The 15,180-nt window shown below is 40.3% G+C and overlaps 2 protein-coding genes across 5 annotated transcripts; one reads left to right on the forward strand and one right to left on the reverse strand.

Annotated features, from left to right (window-relative positions):
• Positions 1 to 1,412: 1,412 nt before the first annotated feature.
• si:zfos-1056e6.1 (uncharacterized protein LOC107988029 homolog) lies at positions 1,413 to 4,218 on the reverse strand. Its single transcript, XM_044122528.1, has 9 exons — positions 4,095 to 4,218; positions 3,563 to 3,627; positions 3,366 to 3,413; positions 3,232 to 3,296; positions 3,131 to 3,168; positions 2,361 to 2,440; positions 2,016 to 2,078; positions 1,898 to 1,948; positions 1,413 to 1,759 (listed from the first exon to the last, which is right to left on the reverse strand). The coding sequence occupies exons 1-9, from the start codon at positions 4,168 to 4,170 to the stop codon at positions 1,706 to 1,708; spliced, it is 540 nt and encodes a 179-aa protein (XP_043978463.1). The 5' UTR covers positions 4,171 to 4,218; the 3' UTR covers positions 1,413 to 1,705.
• LOC122834262 (intermediate filament protein ON3-like) lies at positions 3,910 to 14,137 on the forward strand. Of its 4 annotated transcripts, none has more exons than XM_044122524.1 (12): positions 3,910 to 3,939; positions 5,810 to 6,124; positions 6,246 to 6,559; positions 9,154 to 9,362; positions 9,727 to 9,787; positions 11,390 to 11,485; positions 12,010 to 12,174; positions 12,257 to 12,382; positions 12,454 to 12,597; positions 12,668 to 12,744; positions 13,429 to 13,475; positions 13,589 to 14,110. In XM_044122524.1, the coding sequence occupies exons 3-12, from the start codon at positions 6,248 to 6,250 to the stop codon at positions 13,696 to 13,698; spliced, it is 1,347 nt and encodes a 448-aa protein (XP_043978459.1). In that variant the 5' UTR covers positions 3,910 to 3,939; positions 5,810 to 6,124; positions 6,246 to 6,247; the 3' UTR covers positions 13,699 to 14,110. The 4 variants fall into 4 exon arrangements, with proteins under 4 accessions (XP_043978459.1, XP_043978461.1, XP_043978460.1 ...); XM_044122526.1 differs by having other exon boundaries at positions 3,911 to 3,939; positions 5,810 to 5,931; XM_044122525.1 differs by having other exon boundaries at positions 3,920 to 3,939; positions 5,810 to 5,889.
• The last annotated feature ends 1,043 nt before the right edge of the window (positions 14,138 to 15,180 follow it).

Consider the following 15,180-nt stretch of genomic DNA (forward strand, 5'->3'; position numbering starts at 1 on the left):
AGAGCATCCATCCTCTATTCATCCGTCTGACCCTCTGAGCTCTTGAAGGCGTTTTCCTGTTCCTCTGGTAACAAAGAACATCTATTAGAAATCATTTATTGACAGTGCAATAATTATTCTTAACCAAACTAAATGATAACGTTTACCTGTAGCAAGTGTTTTACTCGATGCACAAATTGTTGATGTGATTCTTTGAATGAGTTTTATTTTATTGTTTTAGTCGAAGGAAAATTTCCACCTTGATAGATTAAATAGTTTCATCTTATTTTTTCTTGTACATAAAACTCTACCAACAAAAAGTCTCTTAGAATAATATACAGGGCACCACCGGAAATTAATTTAAAAAAAGAGGAAAAGACTGAAAATGTTTTCTGCAGTAAAATCTGATATCTGTTACATACCTGACATCAGATAAATGGCAAACTTCTCTTTTTTTGCTAAATATTTCAGTATTTAGATTTTTCACCTTAACCAATATTTTCATTCTATCTTACCTGTTTATGGTTTTTGTGTTTTTTTTGTGGCGAGTTTTTCTTCTGTCTGCTGCTTCCTTCAGTCATCCACTAGATGGCGCCAAGAGGCTGCAGCTCCCTGGAGGACCTACCTGGACTCACACCTGTGAGGATAAGAGCAGCGGCTGCCTGAGTGTTTGCTCTGCTCTCAGGTGTTTCCTTGGACTAGACCGAGTCCGTCTCCTCCTCGGTTGAAGATTCTCTGAGTTCCTCGCTTCACTGCTGGTTGTCGGTTCGTTCCTCGTTCCTCCTGCCACGGCAGCCTGGACCTTCAACTGTCAAGGATCTCTCCATCTGGGCCAAACCCTGGAACCTGGATCATCTCCAACAGTGTCTCCCTCTGGCAGATATTCATCACCGAACCGAGGAAGATCTCTTGTTTCTCAGAATCCAGTCTGTCCAGTTGACTCGGTGTTCCGGCTTTCCGGGACAAAACCTCACATTTTATCTTTGTTCAAAATGCATTTTATTTATCTGATTTCTAGTCTTCTGTCTGTTCAGTATGTGGGTTGAGAGATGTGAAGCCTACATGACATTACTATTATTTTATTAAACCATTTGAGATAAAACCTCTATAACATATTCATAAAGCTGTTCTTCGTCCTTATTGAAAAGAATCTGGACAGTCCAGTTGATCAGAGGGAGGAACTTTTCTCCTGGTTTTCATAAAAACTCATTTCATGGTTTGGCAGCAAATCGAGACGAGTTTAAAAACATGTTTTCAAAAATGAGAACTAAAAATCAAAGCCTTTGTGTTTCACAGAGGGGCTCTGGCTAATCGCTGGTGGAAAACGTCTCCAGGAAACTTGATGTACAAGAAGTCTGATTTGGTTATGAAGCGCTATAGATAACTGCTTAGAGCAGTTTTTAACAAAACTAGTAATTTAGATCAAAATTAGATTATCAGAACTATCCAAATACAGATTTATTTACAGAAACTGAAATTCAGTTCAGTTACTGTTGAACATTTCTGCTGGATGTAATTTCCTGCTGCATCAAAACCAAACGGCTGTTTATGGAAAACATAAAGTGACATTTGGTCCAAGGAGCTGCTGCAGATCAATCAGGCCTGATGTGAACGAATGAATCTGTTCTTAATGTGGCAGACAGAGGACATGGTCATGATTCAGAAACAGTCATCAGATTATGATTAATAACAGTAATCAGATTATAATCCCAGTCTGACCCGTCGGTCACCACAGAGGCGCTCTGGTCAAGGCTCCTCTCCAGCGGTGGGATTCGGCCTCCTGGAGCAGAAAACAGCGGTGAACATAAGAACATTAATCATTTTAAATTATTAATGTTCATTTTAAATGATTAATTTGAAATGAACATTAAAACTGAGCAAGGCTCTCAGACGCTGCTGGACAGAAATCGTTTCTCACCTGCAGCTTCCTGTGAAGGAAGCTCAGCTTCTGGTTGAGACATTCGATCTCCTGGGAAAGGAAACAGAACCGTTGAGCTGCAGGTCGGGCAGCGGCAGCACCTGGAGGTAGAACCCACCTGCTGCAGCTTCTCATGGCGCCGCAGTTTGATCTGAGGCAGCAGCTCATCCAGTCTCTGGATCTGCAGGAGGAGCAGGAACACAGCCAACCAGTGCATCGTCATCAGTCACTCCTCATTAGGAGCTAAACTTCCCCAGACACTTCAGTCAAATCCAGTCAGGAATCAGAAGAACTAATAATTAGAATCTGGCACATGCTTCTTTTATTTCCATCATAATTCTCGTGATGCCACGTCTGTGTTTACAAAGTGTTTTAACTTCTTTGTCCTCCATGTTTCTCCTGCCAACACAACCGCTATGAAACCTGCAGTACTGCCTCCCTGCACCAGGCGGCAGCACCTCACCCTCCTGTCCACGGCCTGCAGCCTGGTCTTCATGCTCCGGCTGATCACAGTCACTGGAATGGTTCTGGGTTTGGGATGAACTGAAGCAAAAACACATTAAAAATCAGCTTATTAATCAGTAACTGAATCAGAAACGAGGCATCGGGTTTTTTAGGACTTTTGGACACAGAACCGTTTTAAATCAACATTTTCTCTCATTTAAATCAGTCATAATTATAATAATTATTATTCTGTGAGAAAAAGAAACTTTGAACTTTATGGCTCCAGAAGTTATGGCTTCCATAAAATGTTTTTTGTCATGACGTCATCCCTCCTTCAGCATGATGCTGCCACAACCAAACTTCACAGAGGAGATGTTGTTCTCAGGTTAGCTGCTGTTATTATTATTATTATTATTATTATTATTATTATTATTATTATTATTATTATTATTATTATTATTATTATTATTATTATTACCAACAAGTTTTAGTTTGATCAGAAATAAGTTATTATCTGTGTAAGTTTGAAAACTGTCGTTGTTTTTTGTTGGTTTTTTTTACATAAATTAACATCAGATAGTAACAAAAATTCAAACTGTTTCTTGTTTCAACTCAATATTTTGGATTTTGCAGTATGATGGAGTGTTTTATTAATAACTGATAACAGAGGAAGCAGGAGGGCTAACGGTTCGTGTTTGCATGTAAATGAAGAAATGTTTTATATTAAATTAGTTTTTAAATCTCATTTAGGAGTTTTTAATATGATAAATGTTTTGTGTTGGAGTGTACCGTTCTGGAAGAGCCGCGTCACTTCAAGCACATGGGGCCTGTGGACAGAAACAGCCGTCACTCTGGGCTCTGTGGGAGTTAGAGGTGGTCATGCTACATACGTGTGTTTGCTGCTGGCAGGAATGGAGGCGTTCAGGGGGATCAGGCAGCCGCTGGGATTCCTCATCTGCAGATGATATTTAAGAAACGATGAAACTGATCTGGAATCGGGAAGATTTCAGCGTCTGTCACGAACCTTCAGCACCACGTTGGGAACGTTCAGCCCAAAGGCGTCGCAGAGGATCTGTGGAGACAATTTATAAAATTCACAAGATGCTAAAACCGAGGGGATTTGGTTACCGTGGTGATTGATTTGGTTACCGTGGTGATTGATGTGGTTACCTGGGTGATGTGGTTACCTGGGTGATTTGGTTACCTGGGTGATGTGGTTACCTGGGTGATGTCGCTGACCGGCGCTGCAGAAGGAAAGGAGATTTCTCGAAGAACCTCGGCTCCATCTGCAACTCAACATTAATATATGATAATATATGAACAGCTAATATGTAAATAAACAATCAAATCATTTACTAATAAACATCTTTTTCAAAGTTATGAGGAAATGTCAGCGATTGTTTCTTCATGAAATGCTTGAAAGCTTTGCCGTCACATTATTGATATTTCATGTATTAATCAGGGAGACAAACTTGATGCAGGTTCAAACAATACAGATAAAAATGATCTAAATCTCCCAGGACGGAAATGACGAATGATAGTTTTATTTGAATTCTTCCTGTTTTCCTTCGATCAGCCGTGACAGAAAACACGTTCAGGTAAAAAAGAGACGATTTTAACGCGTCATAAACCTTCAATTTCAGGCAGATTTTTTTTAAAAACGATTGCTCCATGAATCTGATTCACGGGTAAGCAAAACGGTCGCCATGGCAACGGGTGCGCATTTCCCGCAGAAGGAAACTAAAGTACTGACCCGGTTGGTCCAGACGCCTCAGCGCGACCCAGACCGCCGGTTCCTCTCCAGGTTCATCCACGACGACAGAAGTCATTTCACACCCTTCAGCCCGAAAACGCGGCTTTTCGCACTTCCGGTTGAGATTTTCAAAATAATATGTAGACAGGAAAAGAGTTACAGAGTTGGACAAAGAACAAAAAACCGTTGCTTTAACGATAAATGATATAAGTTATGAATGTGACTGAAGGAAACAGAACAGGAAAGGTGTGCAAGTCAATTTCCGGTTAGCTGAGACTCCAGAGTTTTAAAAATATACTTGTTTTCTCATACGGCAGTGTTTTCCTAAATGCTGCCCCCTGCTGGGGGATTCACAGCAGGAGCTCTGATAGACCAGGCCAAACATCTGGGCAACCTGGCCTTCAACATCTGGAGCAACATGAAGGACATGGTGACCTACACTCCTCTGGTTCTGGACCCAAACACGGCTGGGTCAAGACTCTTCCTGGAGCTGCTGATCAGAGTGATCCGTATTGATCAGATTGTCCCTTATTGATCAGAGGGATCCGTATTGATCAGAGAGATCCTTATTGATCAGAGTGATTCTTATTGATCAGAGAGATCCTTATTGATCAGAGTGATCCCTATTGAGCAGATTGACCCTTATTTATCTGATTGATCCTCATTGATCAGATTGATCCTTATTGATCAGAGTGATCCTTATCGATCAAATTGAAACTTTGATCATCGGGTTGTTTTCTGCTTAAATGTGACAGGAAGTGAAACTTCTTTACTTCCTGTGTGGCTCTGATCAGATCTTGAGTTTCATCATTTTTCTGTAAAGTTTACAAAAATTTTACAGTAAAATGTCATCAAATCTAAATAAGATTTCATGTCGTAAAACTTCAGAGCAGTTAGATTTATTCTCTCAGGCTGAATCAACATCGGGATTTCAGAAGGACAAGTTTTATTCAAGTATGTAAATGCATGCCACACTTTTCAGTTTTTGTTGTAAAATCATTTGGTTTTCTCTTTCTAATAAATCTTCAGGTAATAATTTGCAGTTTGTGGTTATAATGTTGCAAAACTAAAAGGGTTTGAATATTTTCCAAGATGCTTTATGTAAAGGTGCATAGTTTTTAGTTAAAAGTAAAAAATTATTAAAATAAATAAATGAACAGTAAAGATTGGATCAGATTGGTTCAGATCGGTTCAGGTCAGATCGATTCGGTTCGGTTCAGATCGGTTCGGTTCAGATCGGATCGGGTCAGATTGCCGTGAAGACCACAACTCGACCCAAGCGGCTGGATTCCTGAGGTTTTACGGAACATGATCCAACAAAAACACAGTCCATCTCAGAAAGGCTAAAAAACAGAAAGCTTAGAATGGCCTAGTCAAAGTCTAGCCTGCAGTGTGACTGAATTAAACCACAGCTGGCTGGAGGCTGATGATGTAATAAACAATCATGATGGCTGCTTTACATAAACTCTTCCTTCATGACAGAAAGTGACATGAAAAGCAGGAAGTGGACGAATCATAAAAACTGAAAACATTTTCACCACAATGTCAGAATGAACTTTTATTTATTGATTGAGATGAATATCAGCTAAACAAATGAAACAAGAAAATATTTAATGGTTTTATTACAGATTCATGTTCTGTTGGTTAAAAACGTTTGAAACGAACTAGTAAGAACATAACAATAATCTGTTGACATAATTCTGGTAATTTCTCAGGTTGAAGATCCTGAAGATTAAATCCTGCTTTCGGATCCGAGACGCTGCAGGAGGATCAGAGGAAGGAGAAACTTTTCCTGGTCGTTTCCTCCAGTCCACCAGCTGCTCTGGTTGTAGCTCAGGTGTCCTGTTGTTTCTAGCATTTTATTTGCTATTGGCAGATTTATGTTATTATGCAGCTGGAGGGGATATCATTTTCATATTCAAAATAAGTGAAATAAGACAGCAGCAGTTGCTCCCGGCCTTTAATAGACCTCTGGAACCGGAGACGTGAGATCTCATGTTTCTGCTCCATTTTCTCTCCTCCTTTAAAAGGTCGGGACACCTGAGAGGCGTCATTGTTTCAGGACGTCTGGACCTGTTCAGACTCCCTCCATCCTCTGATTTTCCATCCTCTGGTTTTCCATCCTCTGGTTTTCCTTCCTGTTTCCTGCAGCCATGAGTCTGAGTCGGACCAAGAGGATCAGCTCCAGCAGCTCCGTCCGCTGCAGCAGCAGCTCCCGGAGGTTCAGCGGCTTCGCTCCGGCTTCGGGGCCGTTCAGCGGCGTGTCGCTCAGCAGCAGCTCCCTGTTCGCCGGCGCCGGCGGGCCCCACAGCGGGCTGGGGGCCTCGCTCACCTCGCTGTCGGTCAACAAGAGCCTGCTGGCCCCACTGAACCTGGAGATCGACCCCAACCTGTCCATGAGCCGAGCACACGAGAAGGAGCAAATCAAGAGCCTCAATAACCGCTTCGCTAGCTTCATCGACAAGGTATACACACACACACACACACGCACACACACACACACACAAACGTTTGCGCGGCTGTCTTTGTGGGGACTTTCCATTGACTTCCATTCATTTCTACAGCCTAAACCTTAACCTTTTCTTAACCCTAACCAACCAAAACTCAATTCACACCTTTGTCCTTAATCTGACCCCTGACCCAAAAACAGTGTTTCCCCTTGTGAGGCCCAGGCTTCGGTCCCCACAAGGTGGTATATGTCAGGAAAATGGTCCCCACAAGGTACTAGAAACAAACGCACACACACACTCCAACACACACGCCCACACACACTAACACTAAGAAGAATATTGGTAAAATTTAAAAACAATCAAATCAAATTTTATTAGTATATCACATTTCAGCATCAAGGCATTTCAAAGTGCTTTACATCAAATCAAACAGAAACACAATGCAACATAGAATCAACAATCAAAACACGACAATAAGTCAAGTTCCATCAGTCAGGCTCACAGTCACACAGTTTAAAACCATGTAAACTGCCCTTCAACGGGCTTCTGCACCAGGCTCCGTACTCCTCTTTCACAAAATTAAAACGCAAAATTTTACCAAGCAATTTTATTTTCTAGAACAAATAAATAAAAACTAATTTTCCAGGAGGTTTTCAGTAAAATATATCAGCTTGTTTAAATAAATATTTCTTTATTAATAATAAAATGAAAAGTTTTAGTTGCTTTGGCTGATTTTTCACTTGCAACATGAGAAAATGTCTTTTTAAAAGTTAAATAATTTCCCAATGGAAATAAAACTTTTTAGAATAAATTAGAATTATTTATTTTTTAAAAAGCTCCTACTTGTTGGTGAAACCTTCCTGGTAAATTGTTTTTTGATTTATTCCAAGTTTAATGAGATGTTTGATCCAGAAACTAAAATTACTTGGTAAATATTATGATGACTTTGTTTTGGTTTTGAAAATGTCAGAAATCATTTCAGTGTTTTAAACAGTTTTTTTGTTTTTTTGTTTTTGTTTTTTTTTAAATAAAATTACAAGTTTGACTGGATTTCAGCTTCTGGTTTCCCAACCTTTTCATACTGAATATCACTTAAATATTTTTTTTTTACATAACCTGTTTATTTTCAGAATGAAGAGAAAAAACTAAAATAGTTTCAGTCACTCAGCAGAACCTTTAATCCCTGTAAACAAAGCAAACTGGAGCGTTAGCAGGCTGTATTTTATTTATAATATTTTATTTATAATATTTTATTTATAATATTTCTGCTGTTATGAATTATTGTTTCTGGAGATCCTGGCCAGATTCCCAGTGGATTCGGATCCTTCTGAGGATCCTCTGTCTGTTTTCTCACGGACTCAGAAACATCCTGACAATAAACGCTTTGTGAGCCTGACAGCCGATCCGGTCCGGTCCGGTCCGGCTGCTGATCCGGTCCAGTCTGGCAGGAAGTCCAGAAATGACCAACTAATTGCCAAGTTCTGAATACAGAAATACAAAAAGTTTTTAATATTTGCATCTATTGTTGCTGTAAAACAGAATAAAATATCTTAAAATGGGTTCACACCATGTGAAAGATGCAGTGTTTATATTTGTATTATAAAATAGTGTTTAAATATAAAACTGTACATGAAGTTATAATCACATGATTTATGATTGGCTGAATAAATAATACATTTGCTGTGGGAGAAATGCAGCCAAATGTTTGTCTCCAGAGTAATTTAATGTTTTTAAAGTATTAATATCTTAATGTCTTTGTTTAAAACCAAGTGTATTTCTTTATAAAATGAATTTATTAAAATGTTCTAGAAAGTTGTTTGAAGCTTTGCAGGTTACTGCAGGAATGAAATATTAAGGCAAACTGCTGAGGCGTCAGTCCAGGCTTACAAACAGTCATTTTCCTTTATAAATCATCTCCACAAAATATTCAGCGTCTAATAAAGTTTACTGGACTAAATCAACCTGCCGAGCCGACCCGCCTTTCAGCTCCATGAAGGAACAAAGCCCGGCTTGTTTCAGGTGACCCACTTTAACCCAACACAGGATGTTCAGCATTTCCTGACTCAAAGCTCAAATAATCTCACATTTCACTTTTAAAGATTCAGAAAGTCAAGAATTCAGTCGGGATTAGAAAGCTTCTTCTGACCCGAAGGTTCTGGATACCTGAGCTGCCCAGCCTATTTCAGCCCCACAGAGAGCGACTGAAACCTGATCGACCCGGAGCGACACGACGCCGGCAGCCCACAGGGGCCGAGTGCCGCTCCCAACAGAACCGGGCTTTGTCTGGACCTGGCTTTATCTAGGCCGCGCTGCAGGAGGAAACCCGAGCTGAACTGATACCGACCTGACAACAGGCTTTGTGCTCGGCCATCTTCTTCTTCTTCTTCTTCTTCTTCTTCTTCCGTTTGCCAAACCAACAGCAGCTTCACATTTCCACCCGCAGAGCAAAGAGGGGACAAAACAATCAGAACATTAGAAACTGAAGCATTTTAACTTTCCACCAGATCAGGGTTAAAGGTCGCAGGGTTCCCAGAAACTAAAGTAACAGAGACCAAGGGAACCTGCTGGTGGTTCCCCCTGCTGATGGGTCCCTCTCCCGCCTGGTCCAGGTGCGTTTTCTGGAGCAGCAGAACAAGATGCTGGAGACGAAGCTGGAGCTGCTGCAGTCTCAGGGCGTGAGTCGCTCCAACGTGGAGCCGCTGTTCGAGGCCTACATGGCGGTGCTGCGGCGGCAGAACGACCTGGTGAACAACGACAAAACCAAACTGGACGGGGAGCTGAGGAACATGCAGGGCCTGGTGGAGGACTTCAAGCACAAGTACACACACACACACACACACACACACGCACACACACACACACACACACACGCACACATTTGCGTGGCTATCTTTGTGGGGACTTTCCATTGACTTCCATTCATTTTTGCAGCCTAACCCTATCCATTACATACCTAACCCTAACCAAAACCCAATTCACACCTTGGTCCTAAATCTGACCCCTGACCCAATAACAGCATTTCCCCTTGTGGGGACCAGGCTTCGGTCCCCACAAGGAGCAGTGGTCCCCACAGTGTAGTATGTGTCAGGAAAATGGTCCCCACAAGGTATTGGAGACAAACACACACACACACACACACACACACACACACACACACACACTCTGTCCTCTGTCTCCCTCAGATACGAGGAGGAGATCAACAAGCGAAACAACCTGGAGAACGACTTTGTCATCCTGAAGAAGGTCAGGCCATCATCATCATCATCTTCAGTAACTCTTTGAAGGATCTAAATTATTGAGTTACAGCCACATTTAATTTCACTTTGAGATTCTTAAAGTATGTTTGAATTTGAATTTGAAGCTCATTTCCTGTCCATTTCGTCTGTCGCTGCAGCCAGTCGGCTTTAAACCTGATGGACTGGTTTAATTTCACATTTTATAATACAGATTATATGATTTTGTTAGGTTTAAGAGCTTTCTAAGAGAAACATTTCCAGCAAAGTGTTTTTTCAAATGAAAGTTTCTCAATATCTGAGTTAATATGAAAAGTATTGGTTCATTTATTAGCTGCTATTTTAAAAATATCTTCAAAAAAATCTGCCTTCATGCTTCATGAAAACAAATCAATGAAGAATATTGACTCCAAATCTATAAACTTTTCAGTTTATTTCTATTCACAACAAACATCTCAAAACCAATTTATTTACAGTCACACAAAAATAATAATTTATACCAATACCTGTAATCGTTCAGACCAGAGGTGTTCAACGTGAGGTTTCTGATTAATTACTGATCAATTTTTTGATTTTGTTTTATTTAAAGATATGCATTGACATCAATCCATCATGTAGAAACTAATATAGAAAGCCATAAAATATTATATTTCAGTCAGAAATGAGAAAAACTCATTATGTTAACATTTCTCAATTTATATAAAACAATAGCTGCAGTGGCATCAATAATTGTTTATGTTTCCAAACTTGTGTTTAAAATAAAGAAGTTGTGTATGAATGCAGAGTGATAAAACCTGTTTCATGTTTTATGTTTTGTAGTTCATCACAACTGAACAGATCCAAATCTCCTGCAGATTTAGATAATCATCATTATCAGAATACATTTTACCAAACCAGAGATCTCCGTCATCATTCCTTTTAATTTGATTTGATACAATCAGGAGATTTCAAGAAGACTGGGCTTTCTTCGTTTTTATTTCCGTTTGCTGCTCTAGTGCGGCCACTAGTGGCTGCCTGAGCGCATTTCACCCAGAGCTTACTGACCCTTCATTCGCTGCAGGTCATGGCTGCTCTCTGTTTTGCTGCTATTCCAGGATGGAAGCAGGACAAGCAGCTTTGGGTCAGGAAAACACCGACCTGACAGCGACATGACCGGATATGATCACACCACTTCCGCAAAGGCTGCTGGGATTTCTGGTCATATTCGGTCGAAATGATTACACCAGAAATTTAACAAAAGCTCTCTGTCCGTTTTGTGTAAAGTAAGATTAATGTAGATAAAAATAAACTCTTATTATATATGTAAAAAAAAATTAAAGTTTCTCGTCTTTGAGCAACCAGACTGAATGTTTTCAAGCATTTATTTTACTAAATTATGATCATTTTCTGCTTACAGTTTATGTAAATTTGACAATTTATTTCTGAATATTAAATACCAATAACAGACACATTTTGATTCAGAAATGTTTGCTTAATTAGAAATATGTTTGATACCTGCTGAAAGATGGTTCTTTTCAGAAAGTGTTTTTATTCTGAAAAGCCTTTCTGAACCGAACTCATTTTGATTCGCAGGTTTTAAACTTACCTTGTCCTTGTGGGTGACTGTTTGCAGGATGTAGACTCGGCCTACCTGGTCAAAGCAGATCTGGAGGATAAGGTTGGCGCTCTGACCGATGAAATCAACTTCCTGCGCAACGTCTACGAGGAGGTACGGAAGCCTGTTAATGCCAGAAAAAACCTCATGTTTTCCTGTTTCTGATAAAAACTTCACATTTTGTGAGTTCATTATTCTGTTCTTAAGAATAATGGAGTCAAAGCTAAAGGTGGACAGTCAGTTGGTCCATCCAGCTAGCAGCAGCGCTAGCATCTCCTAATCCTCTGTAATATTAGAGTAATAAAGACAGAGCACTGCAAAAACACAAACCATTACCCGGCAGTTCTCTCTAGTTTTAGCAGATTATTCAGCACCAACACAGTTTTCCCATTTTATCAGTGAAATTATCTGCTAGCAGAGCTAGCACTTTTTCAAAAATATTAAGGAACTGTTGACCTGGACAGTTTAGTTAGTTTTGTCTTATTTTAAGTGTAATAATATACTAGAAGTAGAAATGAAACCAAAACTACCTGGTGATATTTAATGTTTTTGCAGTGCTGAAAACCTGAGTAGTTAAATTACGTTGTCTCTCATTGAGCCAGAATGTTTCTCTGTGAACGTTGGGGTTTGTCGTGCAGGAGCTGCGTGAGCTGCAGGCCAGCATCAGAGACACGTCGGTGGTGGTGCAGATGGACAACAGCCGCAGCCTGAACATGGAGCAGATCGTGGTGGAGGTCAAAGCCCAGTATGAGGAGATCGCCGCCCGCAGCAGAGAGGAGGCCGAGGCCTGGTACAAGAGCAAGGTGCAGCCATGCCGCTTCCTCGGCTTGTCCAGCAGCCTGTCAGAGAGTAAAAATGCAGAGTGACAGGCTGTTATGTTTCCAGTTTGACCAGATGTCGGTCCAAGCCAGTCAGTTTGGAGACGAGCTTCGCATCGTGAAGGGAGAGGTCGCCGAGGTCAACCGGCTGATCAGCCGTCTGCAGAGCGAGATCGAGGCTGTGAAAGCGCAGGTGCAGCTCACACTCATCCAAAACGCCTGATGAACATCCAGCACTGATTGTTTCTGGTGTCTCCTCATCAGCGAGCCGGTCTGGAAAACCAGCTGGCTGAAGCAGAGGAGCGAGGAGAGCTGGCGGTGAAAGAGGCTAAAGCTCGAACCCGAGACCTGGAGGACGCTCTGCAGAGAGCCAAGCAGGACATGGCCCGGCAGCTGAGAGAGTACCAGGTGGGCCACCAGCGGGAAGAGACAAAAAACTGATAACAGAAGTCTAATCATTCATTTGTTGCCTCTGCAGGACTTGATGAACTTGAAACTGGCTCTGGACATCGAGATCGCCACCTACAGGAAGCTGCTGGAGGGAGAGGAGGACAGGTAGCAGACAGGAAGCACATCCACACACAAACAGAAACACTGAATGACTTTACAGTTAAAACAAAGACAGAAAATCTACAACTCACAGCGCCACTTCGGCCTCAACACGTTTACAGCAAAAGGAAATCATTTCTTAACTCTTTCACTGTTTCACTTTGTTGGTGACGAGTTTTGACCCAAAGACTGTTTCAGCAGAAAGTCCAACCACAACACTGTAAAAACACAAAGAAGTGTTTTTGTCTAATTTTCTATGAAAATATCTTTGTGCATTTGAAATAACTTCTAAGAAACTTTCAGTAAGGATGTCAGTGATGAGGTCACAGCTGATCGGCTTTACTGACAGATTATTGATCATTTGAGTTTGATTCGTAACATTGAGCTGCTGTTTGTCCTCGAGTTTCATCATTAAGGACAGACTGACGGAAACTCTGTTTTCTGTGTCTTTAAATATTCAACTCCAGAAAAATATGGCAGTAAATTCATCATTAAAGTATTTGCACATTTTCATATGAGATAATAATAAAGACTGGACGGTCGTAATGGATGAATGAGCGCCAGCAGCTGCCGGAATGAGAAATCCATCAGTTAGAAATAGAAGTGGCTAAGGATTTTATTCAGAAACAACCTGACTTAATCCCAAAGTGAAATAAGACCGGAGTTGAATGTTTGTTTTTGTTGGTTCAGACTCGGGCAGCAGTCCATCCTGAACATCCAGGCCGTCTCCAGCCCCGGTACGTTTCCACGCTGCTGCGTGTTCACCAAGCCGCTTCTCCCTCTGCGGCGTCCTGTGATCGTTTAACAAAACAGACGTTTCATTTGTCTTAATTCTCTCCTGTTTCTCCAGTTCCTAAATACAGTAACGGCTACCAAAGCAGCAGCAGCAGCTCTCCGGCTCCGAAGCTGCTCATCAAAACCATCGAGACCAGAGATAACTCCAGATACAGCTCCCACTGATTCCCAGGCAGAAATCAGCAACTTTTCTATAAAATATCTGATATTTAGCTGATATAAACTTAGAAATAGAACTGGGAAGCATGGTATGTTATGGTATGTTTTAGTAGCACAACAATCATTTAGAGCAACTATTAGTTAAATTTAACTCAGTAATATATGAAGAATATATACAGGAGATAAACTTAGAGTGTAGCTCCTTGGGAAATGAATTTGTCTAATAATCATCTTTAGGTAGAAGTGTAATCATGGATTTGACTGAATGTATTTTTAATTATCTGGTAATTCACAAATAAAAATAATTTTTACAGGTGAGTTGTGCTTTTTTCTTAAATACATACATAAAATGTTAGAGACATTTAATTTGGAAACAGGGTGTTATTATCACTGATTTAATTCAATAAATGGAGTTATTTGATAAGAAAACAGATGATTTGATGTAAGGGAACATTATCTGAGACCAATAAATAAAATCTAACAACACGAGGTCAGAGTTATCTTGTTTGATAAATTTGTCATATTTTATCAGTCCACTGGTCCAAATAAATAACAGTATAATAATATTTATTGACAGTATAGTATGTTAGACCACCGTTTTGAGATGATAAATCAGTTAAATTATATGATCCATTTCAGAATTGGAGAATATTTTCTGTCCAACCCAAAAAATGCTAACACATTGTGGTGGTGGTGGTGGTGGGGGGGGGGGGGGGTTGAGAGAGAAACTGCGACACGTTGGACCGGGTCCTGCAAAAAACAGGACATTTCCTCACTTTCTAAAAATATCCCGGGACGCCCAGGACAGGACGTGAAATATGGACGTTTGGTCACCCTAGTAGTTGTATTTTAGGACTGAAATGAAATCAAGGAAAAGGTGTAACCATTAAGAAGTTGTTTAAATAAAATAAATCTTCCATGCTTTTTAGTTTATTTTATGCTTTGTTGGGGCAGCAGCATCAGATCCAGGGACTCTGATAAAGAAGGCCGGTTCTGCTTTGGTTCTGGTTCTGTTTAGGTTCTGTTCTGAGGATGATTGTGGAACCAGTGGAGATGATGGTGAAAGAAAAGATTCCTTAAGACATCCAAAAATAAATAAATAAATTGTGAAAACGTTGAAAGTCCTCTTCATGCGAATCCTTTACAACAGTGAGTCTTAAGTCAGAGGCTTATTAAGGCCGCTGTAACACTGAGAGCAACAGGAGATCCTGTCTAACGTCACCAGCACCTACCGTTCTCTGAAGAACTTTGGATAATATGCATTGCAGCATTTAATTTCTGTTTACAGTTAATAAAATATTTCGAATTGAAATTGAAATCATATCAATATTCACTATGATTGTGCCAGAATTATACAAAAAAGGCTGCAAAAATCCTCAGACAATAATTTACAATTCATAAAAGATATATGTGATTTTATTCTGTTTTATTTCCTAGATACAGATCAGATATATGAACCGACTGGGCGGAGAAATTCTTGGTAAAGTT

This window comes from Gambusia affinis, linkage group LG07 (assembly GCF_019740435.1).
Source record: "Gambusia affinis linkage group LG07, SWU_Gaff_1.0, whole genome shotgun sequence".
Lineage (NCBI taxonomy): Eukaryota > Metazoa > Chordata > Actinopteri > Cyprinodontiformes > Poeciliidae > Gambusia > Gambusia affinis.

Excerpts from the sequence above, each read along its gene's own strand:
- si:zfos-1056e6.1 (XM_044122528.1), bottom strand. The coding sequence starts at position 4,170 with ATGACTTCTGTCGTCGTGGATGAACCTGGAGAGGAACCGGCGGTCTGG. Across the intron at positions 3,414-3,562 it reads CGGTCAGCGACATCACCCAG|ATCCTCTGCGACGCCTTTGG; the intron begins GTAACCACATCA and ends TTGTCTCCACAG. Across the intron at positions 2,441-3,130 it reads GACGCGGCTCTTCCAGAACG|TTCATCCCAAACCCAGAACC; the intron begins GTACACTCCAAC and ends TTTTTGCTTCAG.
- LOC122834262 (XM_044122523.1), top strand. The coding sequence starts at position 4,423 with ATGCTGCCCCCTGCTGGGGGATTCACAGCAGGAGCTCTGATAGACCAG. Across the intron at positions 5,932-6,245 it reads CTGCTCTGGTTGTAGCTCAG|CCATGAGTCTGAGTCGGACC; the intron begins GTGTCCTGTTGT and ends TGTTTCCTGCAG. Across the intron at positions 12,598-12,667 it reads GGCAGCTGAGAGAGTACCAG|GACTTGATGAACTTGAAACT; the intron begins GTGGGCCACCAG and ends TTGCCTCTGCAG.